The 26,823-nt window shown below is 45.5% G+C and overlaps 1 protein-coding gene across 2 annotated transcripts in view; it reads left to right on the forward strand.

The window, feature by feature from the left end:
* The window catches only part of LY86 (lymphocyte antigen 86), a 59,418-nt gene extending 34,910 nt beyond the window's left edge, over positions 1–24,508 (forward strand). For both annotated transcript variants that reach the window (XM_040645026.1, XM_040645025.1), the window contains 3 exons: positions 82–210; positions 20,187–20,239; positions 24,132–24,508. In XM_040645026.1, the coding sequence (XP_040500960.1) occupies positions 82–210; positions 20,187–20,239; positions 24,132–24,215 (266 nt within the window). In that variant the 3' untranslated portion in view covers positions 24,216–24,508. The remainder of the gene's footprint in view (positions 1–81; positions 211–20,186; positions 20,240–24,131) is intronic.
* The last annotated feature ends 2,315 nt before the right edge of the window (positions 24,509–26,823 follow it).

Genomic DNA, 26,823 nt, shown 5'->3' on the forward strand with positions numbered 1-26,823 from the left:
CATGCTTCTATAAATGTTGAATGCTTTGATACACAGCAAAACCCACAGTAGTAGTAAAGCCGATCTTCTCTTTCCCTTTAGGAGAGGACATCAAAGAGCTGTTTCTTGACATAGCTCTCTTCAATAAAGGATCATCCATTTTGAATTTCTCCTATCCCATCTGTGAAGAGGATTTTCCCAAGTTCTCTTTCTGTGGAAGAAGGAAAGGGGGTAAGCTGTTTGTCTTGCTGACTGCTCACTGAGGTCCAGAGAGGGACGAACGATGGCTTCCAGCTGAGGCTGCAGCCCCGGTTCCGCCCCTCACCTTTGGACAAGTTTAATCTTGCTTATCAGCATGTGTCATATAAAAATAACCATGAAGCCCATTTCACAGGACCTACCTCATATACTGAGTATGAAAATCAAACGAAACATGCATGTGAGACACTTTATAAACTGAAAAATATTACTGTTCACGGTGGTACCTTGTTAAAAAAAAAAAAAAGGTCTGGCATCAGAAAGAATCAACAGCTTCCCCAAATCCACTGAAATGCAAAGTATCTCCAGGTTTCTCTTCAGCGATCTCTTTAGGGACAGGGTCTCCTCTATATGGCAACGGACTCTGAGAAAAAGAAAAAAATATATGAAATTTTCTAAATGTCACTGTTTTAGTGTGGTCTTGCCCAGTTGAGTTGTTGACTGATGGGGGCATTAGGTCACTAGACTCAAAGTACACAGCATAAAACCAGGACTGCTCTTTCTTCAATTCACTAACTGTCTCCCCTCCTGCTGTATATACCCCAAAGAGCACAAGAACCCCATTCCAGCCAGTCCTCACCTCGTTCTGCGCCTTGTCCTCCTTGAGCATTTTCACCAAGGCCCTGAGATGCCTCTGTTTATTTAACTAAAACGTGAGTCTGATCTCTGACTGTCCTCCCAGAAGTCACTCTCCTCCTCCCTCCCAGGGCATCCTTCCTTGTCCCAGTGGCCAAGGGGGAGCAGACCCTTAACCCTACACACCAGAAACATCCACTTATTTATTTCCTCTTTCAAGGAAGCTAGAGCGAAATTACTCAATTATGCTTTCTAAACAAAGGATCTAGAAGAAATTGGGATTCCCCTCCCATAGCTAAGGGGTACAGACAGAGGAAGTTTGTGCAGGAATAGAAAACAGGAAATTTTTTTTAAAAAGTGCAGGCCCCCCTGAAACTGAGGCCTCATCCTCGCCTCCGTTCCCCAAACTGTGAGCTGCATGACCATATTGGCACAATCATTTATTCCCACTTGTCATCCTCCGTAGATGATGAGCTTCTTGGTCTTCTTGCCCAGGACCTCACACGTGCCTGTTGCACGGGGAGTACTCAGTACTGAGCTCTCCAGCACGCATGCAGACAGAAAGAGGCCGCATCAGTAAGCATCCGTGCCAGGCACTCTTCTAAGAGCTTCACATCCAGTCAGTCGTTTACTTTCTATCCCAACCTTACAAGTTAGTATTATTAACACTCTACCATCAAGTCATAGTGCTAGTGAGGGAGCCACAGCTCGAACCCAGGTGAGCTGGCCCCGGGACCCATAATCTTAGTGGCTAAGGAATGAATCAACCAAAGTAGAAACAAGTAACTGTGCCTTTTGGCCAGGAGTTTACTTCAAGTCATCATTTAAGAACTCTTTCTGGCCAGTGATCTGACTTTGTTTCAAATAGGGACACGTTTTTCTTCCTAGCTAACCTTCTATAGACTGGTGACTTAGTTTTCCTCTCTGAACTTACTAGAAATATTTTTGATTGATTGAGTGCATTCATATCGTTCCTCAACATGGTGAGCTCTTCATGAGTTGGTCCCTAGTTAACCTCTTCTATAGTCAGTGTCTACGGTTTTATCGCCTTATTCTTATCTTTCCAATTTTTACCCACAATAAGTGTTCTTGAATCCAAATGTGGAAACAGGTATGCTTGGAAGCACTCTGAGCTTGATAAGAAAGAATACAGTGCCAACCTTCATACCTACTTCCTTCTATTCCCTGAATCAAGTCTCTCTTGCTCCCTCCTGAATGATGGAAATGGGGTCCTACCTGATTTTCCTGCCTCCTTACTGCTGGCAGGGTAGTCTTCTCAAACGCAGATCTGACGGGGCTGGAGAAGCATGCTAGACTCAGCCAAATGAATCACTCCCTCTGGGTGTTCCTGGAGTATCACATTCCTACTTATCTCAGCTAGAATCATATCCTATAGTGTGTGTGTGTGTGTGTGTGTGTGTGTGTGTGTGTGTGTGTGTGTGTTTCTCCGTCCTTAAACTGTGAACTCACTGAAGGCAGGAATATTTCTTGCTCCCCTCTGTCTCTGGAGACTTGGCAATGAGAGCCTGGCACAGAATAAAGATGCAATAAATACTTGTTTTATTGAATTTTTATATGATGGATTGAATGCAATATACCAGCTCACCTTAAAGGCAACTATCTAATGATGCTTATACATACCACAAAGATACAAGTGCATCAGATCCTAGCAAACAGTGAATTATCTTGGTCCTCCAAGTTTAATAAAAACCTGGTTTTTTCCCTATGAATTGTTTTAATAGAATTAATAAAGCAGAAGAGATATTGTTCCCCCAAACTGAGATGTCCAATTCAGTTCAGCAGTTCAGAAGGCTGGTGCTTGCCTTATCTGAATGCCGGACAGCCTTATAGTCATTTATTTGCTTTATTGCTGCACGGCTAAAGCCTGCACAGGCAGCCTGAGAAGCCCGCACTCGGAGAATTGCCAGGAAATTCCATATCGTATAAAACAATCACAAAACTGATATACAAATGCTGCATGAACAAATAATTATGTAAATTAGATAAGCCAGAAAAACTAACATCTTAAATTTAGAGGCTTCTTGGGTTATTACGTTTTTCTTTAACCCACCCACAAACCTATTGCAGGAATGATTCTATTGAAAGAAGTGATTAATTCTAAGACCGGAGGGGGAAAAGTGGAGAGCTGAAGCCAATTCAAACCCAAGCACAAGCTGCTGTTGACATATTAAGCAGGAAACAGAGTCCCTCTGGGGTTTGCAGGTCCTTCTTAGCAGAGCAGTGAGAAAACTTGGTGTCTACTGCAGGTGGCACACGAGGGTGTTTGATATCATTTGTTTGATATCATTTCCAAGGCATTACTTTGCATTCCTCTGCACCCTGCATCCTGCTGGCTGTTCTCCAAGTCAGGTAAACCACAAAATGGGTCAGGCTTAGTGAGACTGTGTGGATAAAATGTTGCATCCTTTCCTTCTGCATCTTCCCCAGCTAGCTCTAAGGCAAAAGCTCATTGGACTGGAAGACCAAGCGATGTTCTTTTGGCATTAGCTTTTATGGTGTGATTAGCACTTTGAGGGCAATAGCCTATCTGCCCGGTTATAGGGGATTGAATAAGCAGATTATTGCTCAGCCAAACACAGGTTCAATGTGCTGAGCTTTCAAATGATATTGCAGGAAATTATTAAATTACTTGAAAATACACTAAAAATTTTTGGGAAGTGACAAAGAAGCTTGCGTAAAAGAGTACTCACTATTGGATACTGTTTTTAGTAAAATGTAGCTAAGCGTATGCACCATCGAGCTCTGAAATATTATACACTTAGGTGCTAATCGTGGTTATCTTTAAGTGGTGGAACTACAGATCTTTGTTCTCATCTTTTTAGAAATCTCTTTTGCTTTCATAATAAATTTACAGGGTTATTCTTTTCAGTGTTAGTGAGCACGTAGGAAAGAATAGATAGGATGAATTCTCTTCTTCCTCTTCCTCTTTTCAAAAAGAATCGTAACCTACATAAGATTCAATGATATTTGGAGTTAGAAAGTTCTGAGTCAACGTGTGGCATAGAATGTCAAGGGATCTTTCAATATCCATTCCGGATTTTTTTCTGGGATACTCACATTTCCCTTTACCCAGTTGTGGGTTCATTGAGAAGGAAACAAAACAGGTCACTGTTTTACTTTGTTCTCCGTTAACGCTCCCTTACTGCGTTTCTCGCCTCTGGTGACATCGGGTCATGTAGATTCATTTGCTTGGCTCGATCCTGATGCTTTCAAACTGACATCGGTTTTTAGGACTAAACTGGGATTAAATCGAATGTTCTAATGGCCACACCTGATGACTACCTCTAAGGAGAGAATGTCACTAGAAGCTCCATAGCTTTGGGTGGGCCCACAATGGCCAACTGTGCTCTTACCCCATTGGATCTCAATCTTGGTTGTACATTAGTTAGACCCACACTGTTCTTTGTGGTGGCCACATGTGGCTATCCAGCCATGGAAATGTAGCCAATCTAAAGTGAGATAGGCTATAAATGTAAAGTTCGGACTTGATTTCAAAGACTCAATATGAAAACAAAGAGTGTGAAAGATCTCAATCATTCTTATATTCGTTACATGTTGAAATTATAATAATTGAGACATATTATGTTAAATTAAATATATGATTACTATACCATTTATTAATTATTCACCAATAATAAAAAACATTATTGTTGATGTATTATTAAAATTAATTTCACCTTCTTAAACATGGCTACTAAAAACACATAAACCTATACATGTGGCTGTCATTGTATTTTTATTGGGCAGTGCTCCATTATGATTTCCCTTTATAATGAAGATCCCAACACCCCACACCCCAGACCAGTTAAATCAGCATCTTGAGAGGTATGGCCCAAACCAGGTGATTCCGATGATCTGCCGAGGTGGAGGAGTGCTACCTTAGTCCCAGGTAGGGATGGCTCGATAACAACTAGCATTATCACAACACTTCATGAATGCCAGGGACCTTTGCAGGACTGTTATGTATATTAGCCAATTTATTGCACCAGCCTTGGGAAGGATAGAAACTATTATTATCCTCATGTTAACAATGAGGAAACTGAGTCCCAAAGGGGTTAAGAAAGTTACCCAAGGTCACAAAGCCAGCAAGTGGTAGAACTGAGTTTCTCTTCAGGAAGCTGAGCTCCAGGAGCTTGCTCTAAACCTATCTGTTACATATTCTCTTTGAACATCAAGAAGATACTGCTGGAGAAGTATGACTCATTTCAGCCCTCCACTAGAAGTGGAAACAAGGATTTTAAAAGGCACAACAAAATTACAGAAATGAAATAATCATTTTGGGCCTAAGCAGCCATTATGTAAGGTGGTGGTTCCCAAGTGTGTTCCCTAGACCAACAACATCAGCATCATCTAGGGAATTATCAGAAATGCACATTTTTGGTTGCCACCCAGACTTACTAAATTAGAAACTCTAGGGTCGGGGCTTAGTACTCTGTTTTTTAACAAGCCTTTGGGTCACAGGTCAGCCAACTTTTCCTGCAAAGGGTAAGGAAGTAAATATTTTAGGCTTTGCAGGCCATATGTTCATATGGTCTCTGCAGCACAAAAGTAGCTACAGGCAATATGGAAATGAATGGACATGGCTGTGTGCCAATAAAACTTTATTTGCAGACACTGAAATGTAAATTTCATGTAATTTTCCTGTGTTGTTAAATATTATTCTGCTTTTGATTTTTTTATCCGTTTAAAAATGTAAAAACCATTCTTAGCTCATGTCCACTGAAAAAGAAGCCTTAGGGGTATTTGGCCCACAGACCATAGCTTGTCAACCCTGCTCTGGATGGTTCTGTTGCATGTTAAGGCTTGAGAATCACTGCTATAAGGAAAATGAGAATCCAGGGCTCTTAGCCAGAATTACTGAGCATAGGGTACTCTCTGTCTTTCACTACGGTGGTCACTCATCTAAGGTTCAGCATAAATTCAGATTAGGTTACTTTGGAAAATGTTAACAACTTTGCTTTAAACTATGTTTTGCCAGTGCCAACAAATCAGATTTGGGACAAAGAAAGGGGACTTAACATAAAGACTGATGGGAGAGGCTGATGGCAGGGGGCAAAGAGCCTTGTTTGAAAGCACCAGAGAGCAGGACTGACGGTCTCCTCCCCTCCGATAGCTGCCATTTATAGGCTGGGGACAGAAGGCCCTTCTTTCTGCAGGATCATTTGATCTCTCTGGTTCTCAGTTGTTTCATCTATAAAATGGGAACAACCATCATTCTTTTTCAGGTAATAGTGAATACTTAAAAAAGAAAAGATATGTCACATGCCTGGCACATTAGAAAACAATAAACATGTCAATGCCATGTCTGTCTGCCTCGGTCCCCACCTGAGGGACCTCGAGGCAGCGGGTGGAACAGCTTGAGGGACCCACAGCTGCTGTGCACACCCAGGCTAGGGTCTCCCACAGAGACAAGCCTAGTGAGGATCCTGACTCAAACCAGCTCACCCGAAGCTGGGGGGAGCCAGACTAACACTCTACCACCACGCAGGATCCCAGGATTTCCTGAGGAGTAGATGAAGAAGTCTCTTCTTGTGTCTTTCTGTTCTATTTTGTTGTCTTATCTTGGTCTAAGATCAGCCTCTGAAGTTCTCGTTTTATGCTCCCCACTTGACTTCCTTCCAGAATGAGTGGAAGTGGAAATGTCCACTTCCTTCTTGGAAATGTGACATTTAACCACAGAGGTGTGTTTTGTCTCCATGGCCCCAACAAGACTACCCCACAATCGTCTGACGTAGAAACTTCTTCCAAAATTTGGATTTGTTGGCACTAACCTCCACCACGAACAAGACCCCACAGCTCTAGCTTGGAAATGAGTTGAGTTCACCGAACTCCCTTTCATGGACTTCTGATTTATCACATGGCCAACATATTTTGATATCCATTCTCGACAAATTAGGGTTCACTTTGTTCAGAGACTTTCCTAGAATATCCTGTCTCAGGAAGATGAAAATGAGATGAAAAATAGAGCATAAAACGGATTGTGGGACTTACTGTCGAACATGAAACTGAAGTATCAATCTGGGAAGGTAGAAGATGCCCCAACTGGACATATTCCACCCAAATAGAAAGTGGGGGGAGGGTAATCAAATTACAGAGCGGCCCATGTTTTGGCTGTCCAGAATATAGCGTGTAGGGCTATGTAGAAAGAAGATTCTCAACTGTAACAAACCTGGAGATTTGGGCAAAAACCTAGATTAAGACCCCAAAGTAAATAGAATGAACACAGGATTTTCACTCCTACTGGCAAAGACACATCAACTGTCAGACTTGATTCTGGCCAAACTTCTAGGAGTTCAACCCAGGCAAAGAGCATTGGTTTCACAGCACTAAATAATAATTGGCTTTCAATAATGATTTGTTTATTGCTTTGTGAATTAACATGTGAATATTAGCTGCATCCAACCTCTTGCCAAAACCAACTGAAATTAAAATAAAGGCATGAAAGAGTTAAATAAGTACATCTCCTGTGTGTGTGTGTGTGTGTGTGTGTGTGTGTGTGTGTGTGTGTATGCTAGGTATATATGATTTTAAAGTAGGAGACCCATAGGTCAAGGGCTTCTCTCTGAGACCCTAGCAGCCATGAATGACATGGCTGAAGCCATGGGAGGACTTGATGTCATATGCATGTCAGAATCCCAGAGAGGTGCAGAAATCAACAGTCTCTGTGAAGACTGCTAGTGCAGGGTGCACCTGTCTCACTCGGGGTAGACGAACCACCTTCCAGGAAGAGCAAAATCTGTTAGGAGATACATACAATGGATATTGATACACTTCATGCAATATGTGAGTTACAGAAACAAATTAGCCGCAGACTTAATTTTAACTGCATCTGGAAAGCTTGTAATTAAAATAAATATTACAGTGACACCTTTTACAAGCTGGAGAACCCTTTAGTCAAGGAAATAATTGCTCCCTGGTTTATCTTCTATGTAAATCTGAACATTCCTACTTTAAGTGTTTGTCCAAAGTGGGGAATTCTTTGTAATTAGATGAATTTTAGTATACAGCACAGTAGATCCCCTGAGAACTGTATATAAAGTCTGACATGACATTTCCCACAAGGCAGATATTATCTCTGACAGCAGCTAAGGGATTCTGCTATAATATTCATTGATTTTATATACAAATAAGACAAAGGCAGAAGCATAGGGGATGCTCATGTTGGCTACCTGTCCTCCCTCCCTTTTGTTAGCTCTGGTGTCTATCAGCTGTCCTGGTTTATGCTGAACGACTGCACCTGGCCATCCTCTGAGCATCATTAATATTAATTGCAGAAACATCTCAACCTCACTGTCTGTAACGATTCAGAATTTGGTCTGAACAGTTCTATCTAGGTGAGCAGTTCCGATCTCATCAGCTAGATTTCTATTGCCCTAGCTCTCTCTGTTTCTATATGCTCCCTTTCGCGGGTCTGTGAAATGGAGGAAATTTGGAAATTGCCTAGATTTGGAAAAATTCCCACAGATGCTTTCTGCAAAATGCCTATGCCTTGCACTGCTGTCATAGAAGATAGGGCAAAAACACCTTCCAGGCAAGAGTTTCCACCATTAATCTACACCGACGGTCCTGACAATCTCTATAAAGCACGCCCACAGCCAGGCACCCCCACTGTGAGTCTCACTTTTCAACTGTTCCGCATTCACTGCACACACACTAACGAATGCAAGCCCCAGGAATACGGTCATTGATTACTGCTCTAAGAGAAGGGGAACAAGCGGCTTGATCTGAGGCCTCAACTTTAAAATATGCCTTCTCTGGATTGTCACCTCTGTCCCACCTGTCTGCTTACCTTGGATTTCTGGGCCATTTTAGGCCACCTGCTTCTGCAAATTCCTTTGCTTCAGGCTTTCTGCTCTGCTGTCCCTGTAACTTCCTTCTCAATCTGTCCAGATCCCAGCTTCTCGTCCTCTTTCCCCAGATAACAAAGGGGCTTAGATGGGAACTCGTGTGTCTTGGTCCCACTTCCCTTGGATGAATCCACAGACCCACGAGGGGGGTGATGGTCCTCTGCCACCTGGGAACTGCAGTTTCTTCTGCCATTACCAACCCCACTGTCATTCCATTGCTGTAGGAGAACGCTACCAGCCCCTGTATTATTCTCCAAGAATTTTCTGGGGCCTGCCTCATCCCACTGCAGCGCTGCCTGGGAAAGCAGGAGGCTTCTCAAACTTGCACATACATCACAGCACCTGGAGGATTTGTCAACCACAGATTGTTGGTCCCACCCCCAATTTTCAATTCAGTACTTCTGGAGAGGCTTAAAATTTGCATTTCTTACAAGTGCCCGGGTAAGGCTGATGATGCTGATCCAGGGACCACACTTTGAGAACCACTAGCCTGGTTGGGGACAAGCACAGGGTTTGAAGCTAACCCTGCACAGAGTTGGACCCTCACTGCCACCTGTGTTTACGTGACTTCAAGCAAATTACTCGATCTTTCTAAAAAGCATCACTTTCTTCCTGTGTACAATAAGGAAAATACGGGTGATCTCGTGGGAGTGTTAGAAGGACAAGATGGGGTAATACATGCAAAGCCCTTCGAACAGTCTGACACAGAGTAAGCGCTCAGTGCATGATAAATGGAAGCTACTTCATGCAGCTGATTAGGGATTTCTCAAGCAAGGGCTCTGGGCCCCTGAAGTCATCCATCTCAGCGTGGAAGTCTGCATTTTAACAAGGTCTGCAGGGGCAGGGGAGCTTTCGAGGCTTGGAAGTTGAAGACCTTTTTCCTCGGAGGTAGCAGGAACATGACTCCAGTCCAAGCTGCATACCCTCTGGTGGCCCACACAGCACAGTCTCCGTGGCCTCTTTGTGCCTCCGGGGAGAGAGCGCCATTTGCATTTCTCCTGACATTGGACATTTGAAGCATCGTCTCCTCAGCCTTCAGCCCTTCTTCTTTTCATGTTTTATTCTTTGTCTGCATCCTTCAAGCAGCTGTGGATTTGCTGGGCCGCCGCCACTGCTGCAGACTAATGGAGAGAGTCAACAAAAACAGTGGTGTGTGATGCACTAGCAGAAAACTCCCACTCTTTTTTTTTTTTTTTTAAGGTTTTATTTATTTATTTGACAGAGAGAGCCAGCCAGCGAGAGAGGGAACAGAAGCAGGGGGAGTGGGAGAGGGAGAAGCAGGCTCCCAGTGGAGGAGCCCGATGTGGGGCTCGATCCCAGAACGCTGGGATCACGCCCCAAGCAAAAGGCAGACGCTCAACGACTGAGCCACCCAGGCGCCCCAGAAAACTCCCACTCTTAAACTGCAAAAAATAGAAGTAGGAACAACAATCAACCTGGAGAGGGTACCAGCAATGACCAAAGAAGAAGAAGAAGAAGAAGAAGAAGAAGAAGAAGAAGAAGAGGAGGAGGAGGAGGAGGAGGAGGAGGAAAGCATATTGCCTATTAAGAAATCCTACAGCCCTAGGAAATTTCTTTCTGTCCACAAATTCAAGCCCATCTGTAAGAGCCAATAATATGTTGGAACTGTCCTTTGCCATCAGTCGCAGTTTCAGTTTAGTTGAACCCAGCATGTTTAGATTGATGATGACCTAGGATCAAAGCATTTTTAATTTTCTAAGACAATACAAGCTCCTTTACGAATTTTCAGCCTATTGTAGATTTTCAAAACCCTGGCTCGACAACTCCCACACTTTCATGTAATAATCATTTATGAAGCCAGTTAAGAAGGCCAACTCCCAGCTCCCTGGACCACTCAAAACTCTAATCCCACAGGTTGCTGGTATTTGCATTTTAACAAACATCCTGAGAACTCTGATGTGCATGCACCCCAGAGACCCCCAATCTGAGAAAGGCCACCCTTTGCAATGTCTGTTCTATTTTTTCCCATCACATTGCTCTTTCCTGCATCTGCCCCAGGTTTCTGGAGATCAATTCAATTTCTCCTCTTTCTCCCCAGCACTGTCTTCTTCATTTCCATTTCTGGAAATCCAATCAGCCCACCAATTCACAAGTTATATTTTGAGAGTTACATTAACTATTTATCCACTGAAATTCAGAAATAAGTTGGTAGGGAAAAAAACTTAAATGTTCTTTCCCTTCTCATTGCCAGAAGTTATGTATCTCTTAACAGAAACTGAGCGGCAAAGACAAAAAGGTCTTGTAGGAGGAATAAACTTGGAAACAAATCATTTCACCTTCTGGACACCAATTCCTCATCAGTGACTTAATAATTGGCACCGCCTGGGGGGTACTTGGGTGTCTCCGTCAGTTAAGCTTCCAAATCTTGATTTCCGCTCAAGTCATGATCTCAGGGCTGTGGAATTGAGCCCCACATCAGACTGAGTGCTCAGTGAGGAGTCTGCTTGGGATTCTCTCTCTCCCTCTGGCTCTGCCCTTCCCGCAATGTACGTTCACTCTCTCTCTTTCTCTAAAATAAATAAATAAACCTTTTTAAAAAATAAATAATTGGCACCATTTGGTACAGTTGCCACTAGCCACATGTGGCTAGTGGGCACCAGAAATGTGGCCAGTCCAGAGTGATATGTGTTTTAAGTGTAGAATACACACTACATTTTGAAGATTTTGTGCAAAAAAAAAAAAAAATTGTTAAAAAAAGACTTCTAAATATCTTGTTAATTTTTTATATTGGTTACATATTGAAATTATAGTATTTTAAGATATGGGTTAAAATATATTTATATTCTTGAATTAATTTCACATGCTTTTTTTTTCCTTTTTGTAAAATATGGCTACTAGAAAATTTTAAATTATGTATGTGGCTCACGTTATATTTCTATTAGACAGTGCTGACCTAAAACTATCCAGTATGATAGCCACTAGTCACATGTGGCTATTTAAATCATTTACATTTAAATTAAATCAAAAACTCAGGTCATCAGTCACACTGGCCACATTTAGCTAGAGGCTCCCATATTTGGTGATGCAGATATGGAACATTTCCATCTTTGCAGAACATCATTAGACATCACTGACATAGTAGTTTCTATATTGCTCTAATTTTTTTAACGGTCTATCCTGAATGCAAGTATGTGAATGTATATTTGAAACTTCACTCTCCAGCCCAAGCTATAACCTCAAGTACCTTCTCTTTTCCTGAAATCTTGGGTTATGCTGGTGTCATGGTTCTGAAGGGCCCTTTGTTGGGGACCCAAATTCAAACAAGCCATCACTCTCGGCCCCTTCTCAGGTCGATCACCTGGAGCCTCCTCTCTTAATCCAAGACAACTGTGTTAGTTTCCTACTGCTGTTGTAACAAACGACCACAAATTTAGTAACTTGTAACAAGTTTATTCTCTTGTAGTTTGGGATGTCAGAAGTCTAAAATCAAAGTGTCAGTAGGACTGTGTTCCTTCTAGAAGCTTCAGGGGAGAATCCATTTCCTTGACTTTTTCAGTTTCTAGAAGCATTTGTTGGCTTGAAACCAGTTTGTAATCTCACTGAACTCACCCAGATAATCCAGGTTAATCTCCCCATCTCAAACTTTAGCATTATTATATCCACAAAGTCCCTTTTGTCACAGAAGGTAACATACTCATAGGCTCTGGGGATAAGGACACAGACATCTTGAAGGGTGGGCATTTGTAGCCTGCTCAGCTCCCAACTGGAAAATCAATCCATCTTATCTGACCTCCGCGTACCACGTAAAAAGGCCAACTAATTGTGCATAATCCAAGGAAAACCCAAACTCTATATGTTTTCAATGAAAATGCCTTCGCAGAAGTCAACCGTTTGGAGAACTTCACAGACGATACAGTTACTCGTGTTCCTGAGCAGAGATACGAGTTTTTCTGTTAAGGGATTACATCATTGCTCAGAAAAGGTTTGCCTTGTTGGGCCATTATTTTCACCCTGTCTGAGACCCCCTAAAGCTCCCACCTGCCATGGATCCTTCCTACTCACAAGAAAAGCTATTTGGCTGGAAGTCAATTCCACGACCCATGTGTTGGAATCATTCCAGCAGAGAAAGAGGGTGAGATAGCAATGAGTCCTTTATAAAAGTTTATTATTAAGAGGAAGCCAGGATGCAACTAGGGGAAAAAAGAATAGGGGTAACAGGTGCATCTCGGATTCACCAGAGAGGTGAAGGAGTGGGCCCGTGAGCAAGGAAGCCCTTAGAAGATTCTCATTTCATAGTTTTATAAATGATCCATTGCAAGGGCACAGTGAATGCTTTCAAGTTGTAAATAACATTAAGTTTCTCTAGTGGTAAAATGGCCAAAACGAAGATCTCATTAGCCCGTTTGAATGAACCGTGAAAGATATCGAAGTAGTACAGACAAAGCTAACACCTGTAGTAATCCAAACTCTAATCAGATACTTATGAGCTCCAAAGTGCAGTTGTAATTCTGAAAAGGACCACAGCTAGGATGCCCAGAACTGACCAGAGGGGCCAAAAACATGCTGGATATCTCAAGATAGGTTTGGAAATAAAATTGAACATGTTTTAATGACTGAGCTTCCATATGCAACAGCAAAAATTCTCTCAAAAAAAGGATCATCTGATATGCCCAGGAATCCCAAAGCTTCGAATCAGTTTAGAGAATATACCTCATTTATTACAGGTTGCACCACATTGGCCCACAGTGGCCCAATGCTCAGGCACAGTAAGAGTCCATGTGTCTGAACGAAGAACCTAGAATCTGAGAGGCCAGCTGCACACCTCTCCCGCTCCTTCTCTGCTCCCCCTTTCCCATGCCTGCTGGCTCCCTCACAGCCACCCACCCACCCAGCATGGTCTTCACCTCCTCATCCCTCTCTCTCAACTCTTGTCTTCTTCAAAGTGTGAGGTTCTGAGCCTTCTCAAGGACAATCCAGGACATTCATTCTTCTTGCAGAAGTCAGAGAGTAGCTTCGAGGGTGCTCAGATTTAGCTTCTAGACTGGGTGACTCCATCATCACAGTCAGGCCCAAATATATCGGCAGCCAACTTTCTAAGACGGTCACTGGCTCATACGGGGCCTTGGTACAAATTGGGAAAAGGTTCACCTTCTGCCAGGAAGTGTTGGTAGTTTGGGGCTCCCCCGCAAAGCCAGAGACAAGGACTTGGGGGTGGGGAGTTATTAGGAAGCAATGCCAGAAAGCAGGCATGAGCGAGGAACTCGAGGGTTTCGGGGCAGGAGGAAAAGCCAGGAAGGGATAAATGGGCAACTGATTACTGGGAAGGGAACCAGGGCTCTGCCCCACTGGGATCCTGGGGAACTGCAGTGTGCATGTCAGAATTATCCCTCTGAAGGTCGGGAGGTTATGGAATTTATCCCCAGATTCCAGTCCTCCTGGGTTGAGGGCTTGCAGAGGATAACACCCCCGGACTTCCAGCTGTCCTACTCGGGCCACTGCACAGCGGGAAAGTACGGAGGGGTGGCAGGCTCTTGACCTGGGACAAACGTTCAATGCATGGCCGATGCTACCAAGGCTGCCCTTATTTCAAAACCGGCTAACGGATGAGGCCAGGACAGCAGAAGGATCTGTGGGTGGGACCCAGCCCCAGGCTGCGGAGCCTGGCCCCACGGGGCAGGAACTAGATTTGTGCCCCCACCCACCCCCTCGGCCGGCAGTCTGGGCAACTGCACGCAGACGCTCAGGTCGCTTCCGAGGTGGTACGGGCACGCTTACCACACTGAAGTCCTCTGGTGGCCAGCCCTCAGGAAAGACATAAAGAAGGCACGGGCTCTGCAGAATAAAAGGCGAAACGGCCCAGGAGATAGAGAAGCTGACAAAGTCAGACACACCAAATAAATAAATAAATAATAAAAAAATAAAAACTGGGCCCGGGGCCCAGCCTGGAGCTACCTGCCCAGACTGCCTGAAACCCATCCATGGAAACCCAGAAGAAACCTCAAGGCTTTCAGGCCCTCAGGGAGTCTGTCTACAGCCACAATCCCCCTGGAGGCAAGGGGACACTCCTTTGAGTCCCCACCAGGCAAGCTCATTATGAATTTAAACGAGAGCCCTAACCAGCACCTAGCTCATTGCCCTGTGGGCCCAGGAAGCATTTTCTACACCCTGCAGGGTCAGAGACTGAAAAAAGCAGAGCTAAAATCAGGGAGAAGATGAGGAGCCGTGCCCGGGCCTTAGCCATCTGCCAGACTTGGGTGTCTTAAAGGAAATGCCCGGAGGCAGCGAGAGGAGTGAAGATTATATTTAGAGCTCACTAAAATGAAGTCATGCGCTCGCTCACTCTCGCTCTAGAGACAAGGCTCCTGGTCTACTTGGAACACTCTCCCGACTCCGTCTTTGCTGTGGGACCACTGCCCACAGGAGCCCTTGTAAGGGGGCCTCCCCAGCTCCTGAGGTGCCCCCATTCCCTGGAGAGCAGGCTGAAGCCTGTGTCCTCCTAGTTCAGCACATCTCCCCCAAAGATCGCCCTCAACTGGGCCTGGCAGGTAGGAAAAAGATTCAAAGCTGGAGTAAATAAATAAATGATGATTTTTAAAATCTTTGTTCTGAATGTACTAATTGGCCTATTTATGATAAATTGTAACTCTTAAGTATTTTTACAGTGTTGAACACCCTCCTGGTGCTTAAATATTGATGACATTTTTGTAATAAATTTGGAAGACTGGAGGCAATTGCAGTAAGACACTGGGGAGGGCTAGGAAACAGGGAGAATGCCTTGGACAGAACCCACGCATTCGGGACGTGCTTCCAGGGGGCATTCACGCTGCTTGCAGAGGACAAAGGGTTGCAGAGCAGGAGACAGCCCAGAGCCTCACGTCCATCGAATCCAAAACCCTTTGGGACCTTTTATTTCCACAATTTAAAAATCAATTTCCTTTCTGAAAAAGACACTATGTGCCAACCACACAAAGATCTGGGTCAAAAACAAAGCCACTTTACAGAAATGACTTCATGTGTTCAGAACCGGGGAGGTGGATTTCTTTAATCCGCAGCACACCAAAAACTGATAAAGATTTCAAATGGAAGAAAGGAAGGAGTGGGTACAGATATACTGGGGCTCTTTTTATAGTCCTGGAGTGCGAGAATGTTAATTAGAGGAATCTCAGAATCGGGGAGGATCTAAGAACGGAAGGGGCGAGAATTTAATTTTAGGTGTTGTTTCATTAGGTTAAAAAAAAAAAAAAGTTTCATGAGTGACTTGCAGCCGTTCTCGGGAACTTCACAGACCCCCAAAAAGCTCCAACTGAAACTGTAAAGTGTGAGAGAGAGATTTAATGAAAACCTCTCGGCCCAGTACAGAACCTCTTTATTTGAGACACACAATTTGCAAATCTTGGAGCATAAAATGCCCTTCAACAGATGACTGGATTAAGAAGCTGTGGTCCATATATACAATGGAATAGTACTCAGCTATCAGAAAGAACGAGTTCTCAACATTTGCTGCAATGTGGACGGCACTGGAGGAGATAATGCTAAGTGAAATAAGTCAAGCAGAGAAAGTCAATTATCATATGGTTTCTCTCATCTATGGAACATAAGAACTAGGAAGATCGGTAGGGGAAGAAAGGGATAAAGAAAGGGGGGTAATCAGAAGGGGCAATGAAGCATGAGAGACTATGGACTCTGGGAAACAAACTGAGGGCTTCAGAGGGGAAGGGGGTGGGGGAATGGGATAGGCTGGTGATGGGTAGTAAGGAGGGCACATATTGCATGGTGCACTGGGTGTTATATGCAACTAATGAATCATCGAACTTTGCATTAGAAACCAGGGATGTACTGTATGGTGACTAACATAATATAATAAAAAAACATTAAAAAAAATAAAAATAAACTAAAAAAATGAGCATAATAGAATGTTAGATATCATTCTAATGTGATTCTTCAAAGAGCTGTCCTCATCTGTTTTTTAAAACGAATGGCACCAACAGAACTTACTAGCTGTTGCCTCTGCCAAAAGGTTCCAAAACCTGGGCTTGATGTGTTCCTTGGCATCCAAGTGGGTCTTCATGGCATTACCCTTTTTCCCATCCGGTGGATAGTAATGCAGCTAATAACTACTGGCTCTGGCCTTACTGGGGACCCAAGTCCTCTCAGCAAGTTTACGTACAGTTCTCTGGTCCCCCCATGCCCTGCAGGAGAGACATTCTCGTTTCCCTCTTGCAAGTGCAGAAATTGATTTGTAGGATGGACACTCAGCCAGCAAATAGGAGAGCTGGGTCCTAAAGTCAGTTCTGTCTGCTTCCAAGGTCAAGCCGTTTGCACTACGCCACCTTAGGACAATCCGTAGAAGCATAAAGCAGGGGTAAAATGTGTCCAAGGGAACCCGCCCAGACCAGACACGCACAGGCACACTCACTCCCCATTCTTGGACTCTGCTCCTGCGTCCCTTACTTTGATGGCCAGCGTGAGTGATCTTGACTGGTTCATGCCCATAGCACTCACAGTCCTTGCGTTGTGAGCAGCAGAAATCCATTTCTGCCAACAAAAGCAAAGGGATTTTCTGAAAGGCACACGGTACAAAGGCTGCAACACCAGGCAGAAAGCGAACAGCCCTAGATACTGGTGAGTTGAAATAAAACAAACCATCTCTTGCCAGAATAGGTTGGCCCTGGGTCTCTTCTTTGTCTTCCTGCTCAGATTGCTCTGGCTTGGGTCAGAGAATATCCACTGGGGAAGAGAATTTCCTAAAAAAGGAATGGTGTACTGGTAGCTGGGCCACTGCATTGCGTAACTCCAGGGGGCACCACTCACATATTATAACGTGAACGGTATGCCCTCCGGTTGTACTACAAATGAATCCCAGGCAGCCCCCTCTGAACTCTCGGCACTTGTTAGATACACCGCCCACATGCACCACTCATTTCTCCCACGGTTAACTTTCTGCACAGCTAGTCATTGTATCTTTCCCAATTGCACTTGAACATGTCTATTTCTAAAACGACATCACAGGGAGAAGTAGCTTCCAATTAAACTTTTGCTTATATCCACAACCAAATATGTATTTCCTTTCAAAATTAAATGGATCAATGGTGCCTGGGTGGCTCAGTTAAGTGTCTGCCTTCTGCTTAGGTCATGATCCCAGGGTCCTGGGATGAGTCCCACATCGGGCTCCTTTCTCAGAGGGAGCCTGCCTCTCCCTCTGCATCTGCCTACCTCTCCCCCTGCCTCTGCCTGCCTCTCCCCCTGCTTGGGTGCCCTGTCTCTCTCTCTCTGTCAAATAAATAAATAAAAATCTTCCAAAAAAGAATAAATAAATGGATCAGTTCAGTTAGTGCAATGAAACAGGAATGTTGTCCCTCTGGCACCTACCATGTTTGCACATTATCCTTGCAAGGTACAAGAAATTGACCATAGGAAGGAAGGATAGACATGTTTGGGACATGAGCCAACAGAAGCCAAAGGCTATGCTAAGAATGGGTCTCCTGCTAGAAGTTAAGGTTCAGATTGCCTGGAGATGCCTTTTCTAAATGCCCCCCATACCCCTGATATCATTCCATGTGGGCAGCTGCTCATGCACCAGCCATGCCCCTGGCCCAAAGCCCCTTTTCATGGAGAGAGTTTGGACGGTCTCCAAATATTTATTGAGCAGTGGTTAGGCACCAGAAGCTATGTGAGGCAGGAAGTCACTGAGCCATTAAAGGAGCTCAATACTTAATGCCAACAATAAACCAATAAGCATTTATTCAACTCCATCGTCCTCCACCATCCCTCCCACCCTTGTCACCAGATTGACTGTTCTGATGGCTCTCTCCCTAATCCAGTCTCTTGTGTCAGCATGGCCCAGGCCCAGAGATTTCCAGCAGGGAGAGTATCACAATAGCAGGAGCAAGAATGAAGTTGGTTGACAAACCCACATTCTGGCTCTGGATCTGTTCATTCAACCACCTCTGTAACAACCCGATATTGCGCCCTGCTGTGTGTTCGACCTTGCAGTGTCCTGGGACCTGTGCAAAGAAAAAGGCACAGACTACTGAAGGAAGCAGCCTATAAACAAACGATTACAATTCTGGGCAACCAATGCTTCAAATGGTTCGCATAATATTCTTGTCTACCGTTCTGTCTAGCACCTGGCATAACGCTTGGCCCGTATCGGGCAGATGCCCCCTAGTGCAGACTGGTGAGTGAATGTATTAATGCAAACGCTCATTTACTGCTCATCATGGACCAGGTGCTGTGGAAAGAGTTTTACTTTCATTAACTCATGTGATCCTCATGACAACTCTGTGAGGTGAATATTATTATAACCCCCGCCTCATTTTCTGATGAGGAAACGGAGGCGCAGAAAGATCAGGTGACTTGCCCAACTAATAATCAAAAGAGCCCAAAGTCAAGCCCAGCACAGACAATCTGACCCAGAGTCTGTGCTCTTAAACACTATGCTTATCATGTGTGAAGGGCACGGGGCTGGGAGTCACAGAGACGGCAGTCACCATATGAGGAGCTGGGCAAGATTTCAATATTCAATATTGACATGACTGGCCCACCCACCACCATAATGTCCCAGCAGTTTGACCTCCCCTAATGTTTTCCATCATTACACCTCAACCACTGACTCCCACATCAACCCTATGTGTTGTCATCACCAGTAAATGCACCACTTCTGAAATCTCAGTGTCAAGCCTTCTGCCTTCTGGCTTTACCATGTCCTTCTAGACCTCCCTGCATTCTAGGACCCTAATAGCAACGATGGAAACCCCATTCAACTGACTCTACCACTGTTTCTACTCTCAACCCACCCTACCTTCTTTTACTTCCCTACCCTCGTTATATTCCGTGATCTGTTATCATAAGCTGTCCCCAATCTACTCCCAAAAGCCTGGACTTTCTCTCCTCATCATTCTTGCCCAGTAAAACTACCCAACCATCTACCCTCTCCATTCCTTTATCAGAGCTTCTGAACGTTGCCTCATTCTCCTCCCCAGGGCTTACCTCAAATATCATCTCTCTAGAGATGCCTTCCTTGGCCAGCCATCCAATCAAACATGGCGTTTCCTAGTTTGCTATTTTAGCCAATTATTTTTTGAGTGCTTTCCAGACATTGTTATTAGCACTTTACATTGATTAACTCTTTGATTCCTCAGAGCTCAGAAAAGTGGACTCTGTTATTGTCATTATTAAACCCATTCTAAAAAGGGGAACTGAGCCCAAAGAGGTCATGACTATCCAAGATAAAACACTTATCAAAGGCAGTCTCAGGACTTAACCCCACGCACCCTGACTCCAGCCTGGCCTCTTAACCATCACACCATCTGCCTCTCACACAGCCAGCATGTCTTCTTCTGGCACTTTCTACAGTCCAGCTAGTGCCTTGTGTAGTTATTTACATGCTGTCAGGGTTCTACTTAGAATATGAGCAACTGTGTGGACAGAGACCTTCTTTTTCATCACTGGATCCCTACTGCACAGCGAGTGCAGAAAATATGAGCAAATCATTTTTGTTTAATATGATCGAGTAACATTATGCCTGTTTTGTGTATGTTTCAGAGCAGATTTATTTTGCTGGCCCCATCAATAATCCTGGAATTGAAATTCCTGAGGTAAGGTCTTGGTTTTCTGTTTTGCTCTGTTACTTAATTATTGTATTGAGCAGTTTCTTAGAGGAGAGGGAGGTGGAGGAGGGAATTAAATTTAAACATTTTCCATTGGCCATCACTAAGAACACGCTTCTTCAAAAAAGCTGTTACCTCACAGTAGGCACATACAAATGCTTAGACATTGATTTTTGCCATTTTGGTGTGTCACATTTTATGTCCTGATGGACACTCGGGAATCCTCTGAGCAGAGAGCTCCCACGTCCCGGCCGGCAAGATTGCCTGTGTCTTCGGGGATCACATGGGCTAAAGCCGTTGGGGGTGGGCTGTCGGTGAGGCTGGCTGTTTGGAGAAAAGAAGAAACACACATACAACCATGAGGGCTTATAAGCTCCCAGGTTCCGGTCTTGCACTATTACTCATGGCTGCCACCAGGTGAATAAAATGCCCCCACCCTGAGCATTCACTGACGAGGCTCACAGCTAAGAGTAGAGTTTTCCACTAATCCCTTTTTATGCAAAATAATGTGACCTTATTAAATGGCTGAATTCAAACAGTGCTGACGTAAGCAATACATTTTCAATACGCTATTCGTGAGAGAATGTTATGGGACATCATAAAAGGAATCACAAAGATGTAATAACTATATTTTTTGTTTCAACCTCATCCTCTCGGTTTTCCAAAAAACCCATGCATGATTCTGGGAAAGGGTCTCCTTCTGCATCAAGAATTTTTTAAACTTGCATTTTTCATGTGTGGTTTCTTTCTGTCCCACTCTCTGGGTTCCTAAGGTGTAAGCTCTCATGTCTCTAGAACATTCTCTAGTGTTGCTCTTGCAGATGGGAAGTTTCCAGCTTCACCTTCCCCCTCAGGGATTCTCCAGAGTCTTCTCTGCAGACCTTTCAGTAAAATATTAGAGTCTTGCAAACTCCCTTCACTTCTAGGATGTGGGACCAAAATTCTCCCAGGTTGTTTTTTCTTGAAATCTTTGCTATTTGAATTCTTTTTCCTACCTTATTTTCCTTCTGAATCCTTCCATTCCCCCTCCCTTTGGAGATTGACTTAAAATTTGCAAACAATTGATTTTCATCTTGCAACATTGACTTTAAAAAAAAACAAAAACAAAAACAGTGCTCTTTAGGGAGAGCTATGAAATAGAAGGGAAAAGAACTTCTTAAAGACACAGAATCCCTTTAAAAGAAAATCTTGCAGAGATGTAAAAAAAAGCTTTATTGCATTCCCTTAGGATGCTTGGGTGAGTTCAGGACCTGCACTCTTCGACCAGTGTTGGTGCTCAGCAATGTTGCCCAACACGAGGGCAAAGCCAGGCTCAGGTGTCCCCACCGTGGGCATGGTTGCTTAAGCATCCATCGGTCCTCTTCCCCCTCTGAGGTTTGGGCCTAGGAAACAGAAACCTGGCCAGCCCTGACTGCGCCCAGCCTGCTGAAATTGACAGGGGACATAACCCAAGTGGGACACGTGCAACCTGTCACGTATGCAGCAGAGACAGCTGCCGGCCTTAATCTCAACATGAGCTCCCACGCTGGCTGAGGACCAGCTGCAGCCAGCCCGGCTTCCTTGGCTGACAGCCAGCCAGCAAGGCTCAGAGACTTTGCTTCCTAATATGGGGCAGAGACAGTGTGAAGCCTTCTGGTTTAAAAGACCTGCCCCAGATCCCCTCCTCCCACCACATCCCCCAGAGATGGGCTCTGTGCTAATTTCATCCCTGCTGGCTGGAAACTTTTCCATTCGGCAGTCAATCTTCAGTGTCTTGGTGTTACTTTCTCTTTAACACAGCCAGTCCCTTGGCCCCGACTGAAGTCCTGCCTGGAGCCCAGCATCTCTATGACTGCTGTTTTCTGAATTAGAATTTAGAGATCCTTTGGGCTTCCAAAATGTGCGGGCAACACTTGTAAGTGAAGCCTCATCTAAGTGCCAAGGATACGACTATAAATTCCTGACCCACAAATTCAGTGTTCTCCTCAACAGCAGAGAGCCTGCCGCCCTCTGTTTCTTGTCCCTACTCTGCCCCTCCTGTCCTCCTAGCGTGTCCCTCCACCTGCCTGCAGATGAGCTTAATTGCCCAAATTCTCTTGCTTCCTAAACCAGAGCATGCATATCTTATACGTATGTAGGTATGTAGGCATGTATGGAATGTGAGTATGGAATTCACAACCTAGAAACCTTCCTGCAAATACTATGCTTTTTTCTTAGGCTTCTAAGGCAATAGTGAAAAATTCATCTGCTTTTCAATAATTTTGCGGGGTGTGTGCCTGAATGCACAGACACTAAACATAAAGAAGGTGGTGATGAGGGGGACATGAGCAGAAGCACATTTGAACCTCTCTTTACTCATAATGAACTCTCTAACTTTCACGCTGCTTCGGTTAAATTCCTACATTGCTTCTGAAATCACAGCAGCTCGTATTTGAGCAGCCGGCCTCACGGGAGCCTGCGCTGTCACAGATCCTCAAGCTGAACGGCGCCCTAGGGGACACTCGGCGCAACCCTCTCACCTCAGCCGCCGTCCAGGGTACAGCCTGGCTCTGCCGAACGCGGTGTTCATTGTTGGGGAACCCGCTTGCTCCTGGACCTCTGCTAATTGCTAGAAAGTTATTCTTCTCTAACAAAAACTGCCTCTCATGCAATCTCCATCCCGTGGTCTGATTTATTCCTTCCCTCTGGCTTATACAGATTAAACCCCTTTTCTTCTTTGGGTGACAGGCACTTCAAAGATGTGCCAGGAATCTCTTGAGATCTTACCCTCTTGGGCCCTTTGCCCTGCTTAGCGGCACCTCCCACGGCCCAGAACATCTCTCTCCAGACTGGTGAGCCTGAGGACACGTCATTCCACGTGGCCTCTGGGGGCTGGGGCGGGGCTTTGGCGCTGAGCAGACACATGGGTTTTTCTGCAGTTTCACATTCAGCCCAACCATTAACCACAGACAAGAGAGTCCCCTGTGGAGGCTCAAATCCAGAAAGGAACCCTAAAAGGTGGCAATACGTTTTCTCAGAGAACATTCTGGTTTCGTGCAGTTGAATTTTGATCCCCGAGAGGTCTTCTCTGTCTCAGCAAATGACACTTTCTCCTTCCAGTTGCTCAGGTCAGGATCTTTGGCATCACCCTCAACCCCTCTCTTTCTCTGCCACCCACAGAGTTTCCTTGGTAAATCATTATTGGCTCTTCTTTCAAAATCTGTCCAGAATCCAATCTGGATTCTTCTCCTCACCTCTGCCGTCTGCCCCAGCCAGGGAAGTCTCCCACCTGGTCTTAAGTGCTTCCACTCTCTGCCCCTACAGGCTCTGTGGGCAGCCAGGAGGGTCCTATTACCCTGTACATGTGATCAGACTACTCCCCTGGGGAAAACGCTCTCATGACCTGTGTCCCTGTCAGGGTGGAAGCCAGCATCCTCACCATGGCCTGGGAGGCCACCCCTGACTCATGTCCTCTCCCTCCTCCTCTGGTTCTCTCTCCCTGCAGCCCCGTGGGCATCCTTCCTGTTCCTCACTCACAGGGTGCCAGCCCTCGGCACAGCAGGGGTGCCCCCATCTTCTTCAGGCCTTTGCCCAAAGGTCACCCCTGCAGCGGGACCTGCTTAAAACTGCCCACCAGCGCTAACCCAGCCCCACCCTGCCCTGCCCGGCCCAGCACTGCTGTCTCTCCTCTTCCCGGCCTGCGTTCTGTCTCCGGCACCAGCACGTGCCTGGAGCCATAGTGAAGCGTCGGGTACATCGTCTGTCTGTCCCAGGGAGCCCGTAAGCGCCTGGTTGGCCTGGTTCTACTTGATCCCCAGTGTCTTAAACAGTGCTGGCACCTGGGAGGCGCTCGACCCCTCCCAGTGCAACAACGGGCTGCTCTGTGGGTCGCACATCTCATGCTCTGCCTGCGTCCTTCCAGGGGGAATACCAGGTTCTGCTGCAACTGTACAATGAGAACCGTTCCACCGTGGCCTGCGCCAACGCCACTGTCACTCACTCCTGAGCAGCCGAACCTGGCGCGCGCTGTGTCTGCCGGGAGCCGCCAGCGGCTCACGCTGAACCCGTACGAAAAGCCAGTCCACGGACACAGAGAGGCTCACCGGAGGGGCAGGGGCAGATGTAGCCCCAGGACCAGACGTCCTCAGACTCCATGCATGTGCATGCTTCTAAGGCACCTTCTGGCGGTCACGACGCCATCCCGTGGGCCCGTCGTCCTCCGCGTGGCCGGACTCACCTGCTTCCCAGCTCCTCCGGAGCACGTCCCCGGGTACCCAGAATAAAGAAAGCTGGCCCACAGTCGTGCCTCATGGTTTGTTCAAAGGCTCTTAGTTCAGTCGCATGGTTACAGCGTGATTTCTTCCAGACAAAGTGCCAGGTGCTAGCGAAGCATAAGTAGTTCTAAGAGATTGAGAAGGTTGAGTGCCTGGCTGGCATTAGCTGGCAGAATGTGCCCCTTGTCCTCCTCCTTCTCCGAGCAAGCTCTAGGCCCTCTGGCCACAAGGGCTGAGGAGCCAATAAATCCTTACAGAGAGCAATACCCCAATCCCACCTGGCCAAGCCTCATTAGATCACCGTCCCCAGAGCATGGTGGTCCCTGGCCTCAGCACGCCATGGCTCTCATGAATGCATTCATTAATGCTCGATGAGTACCTGCTGAACACTCCGGTCCTGGGCCCTATGCTCAGCACCGAGGCTACTCCAGGGAGCAAAACAGACAGTGCTGAGCTTGCGGTCCCCTGAAAAATTAAAAAGCCACGTCGATCAGTGGGCACGTTCGTTTGCATTCAGAAACACCTCCAACATCCTCCGTAAATGAGCAGGCTGCCGTCTTCTCTCAAAGCCATTGTGGCAGCCTCGTCTTTTTCTGTCCCAGGATGTGCAGAATCGCATGGTGGGCTCCACAGCCCTGACACCAGCCCATGCCCCACTCCCCACTCCTATCCTCCCAGTGTCCACTGGCCCAGCATCTGGCCCTCTTGCTCCTACTGGGGGACTGGTGTCAGGTGATGGGGTTGACTTTATCATTTGCAGGTCTTTGATATCCATAAAAGTGCCACTATGTTAGAGATTAAAAAGGGAAAAATCCAGCATTTAAAAATGTCCATTGCCATTAATTACCATCTGTACATAATTAAGCTACCCAGAATAGCAGGCTGTAAGCGCCTGGCAAATTAAAACTTTAAAACCAGCATCAGAGGTTTTTTGGGTTATGGAGAAACAAAATTATGGCAGTGTCCTCACTTATACCCATTAATGCTCAAGAAAGAAGACATACTGTGGTTATGCCCGGCGAGGGAGCAGACCTCTGAACACACATGGGAGCGATCCTGTTAGACACACACACAGCAGACTGAACTTCTGATCCTTTGCCAGTCCCTCTAGTGAGACACTCCCCTGCTCTCTTCCTGGTAAGCGTTCTCACGTGCGGAGGGAAGGTTGCGGGGAGGTTCTGAGTACTCACGTGTTCCAAAGCACAGGCCAGTGGCCACAGCCATGCAGAGGCAAGGACAAGGAATCAGCAACAAGCTCACTTTTCATTTTTCTGCCATTCATCTGTTCCCTTTCCCCTTCCTGTTCTTTGTCATCTTCTTACAATTCATTGACAATATGTGTACGTGTGTGTGAGCGTGCATGTGTGTGTGTGAGAGAGAGAGAGAGAGAGAGAGGTTCAGACCTATGGGTTTGGGTTAAAAATGGATTTCCATGTACAGGGCTGGCCCCAGCCATGACGGAGTCCACGCGAATACACAGCAGCCATACTCAACGATTGGGATGAGAGGAAAAGAATGCGTTTCTCTGCCCCAAGATGTTTGTACTTAGCGTCCCGTCGTGGGCCTTACATTTCACTATGAGTTCCACTCCTGCAAGTTGAGAAAGCTTTTCACTGGCTCCGCCTTGGTAGGAGAACAGCTGGAATTATTATCGCTACTTGACATTCTGGCAGAACACAGGAACGAAGATGAAGTGTGGAACGGCCATCCCAGGAAGCCAGAGGCATTGAGGGGGAGGTGGGCAGCCCCGAGGCAAGGTCTCTGGGGCTGATCGCCCCGGCATGTGCCTGCTTGGCAGGTGAAGTGCGGAGCGTACACTGACAAAGAACTGAAGTGATGCCTCATTTTCCCATAAGCAGAGTTGCTGCTATTTCAAAATCACTAGAAAACATTCTAAACATTTCTCCTCAATAAACTTCCCTGGAAAAAAACAAACAAACAAAAAAGAACTCAGTTTGATTCAAGATGATGCTATGTTCCCAAAAAACTCTTGTGGAAATCGGACAGCTCCCATCATCTGGGCGTCCACAGGCCCCTCGCTATATTTTAGGGGAAACTCTCTGTATCTACAAATACAGTTAACCCTTGAACAACACGGACATTAGGCGCACCAAGCCCTCATGCAATTGAAAATCTATGTATAACTTCCGACTCCAAAAACTTAACCAAGAGCCTGCTGTTGACCAGAAGCATTACCGATCACATAGTCAGTTAACACATATTTTGTATGTTCTATATATTAAATATTGAATTCTTACAATAAAGTAAGCTAGAGAAAAAAATGTTAAGAAAATGTAAGGAAGAGAAAATATATTCAGAATGCTTCACTATGTTGAAAAA

This window comes from Ursus maritimus, unplaced genomic scaffold (assembly GCF_017311325.1).
Source record: "Ursus maritimus isolate PB19 unplaced genomic scaffold, ASM1731132v1 scaffold_30, whole genome shotgun sequence".
Lineage (NCBI taxonomy): Eukaryota > Metazoa > Chordata > Mammalia > Carnivora > Ursidae > Ursus > Ursus maritimus.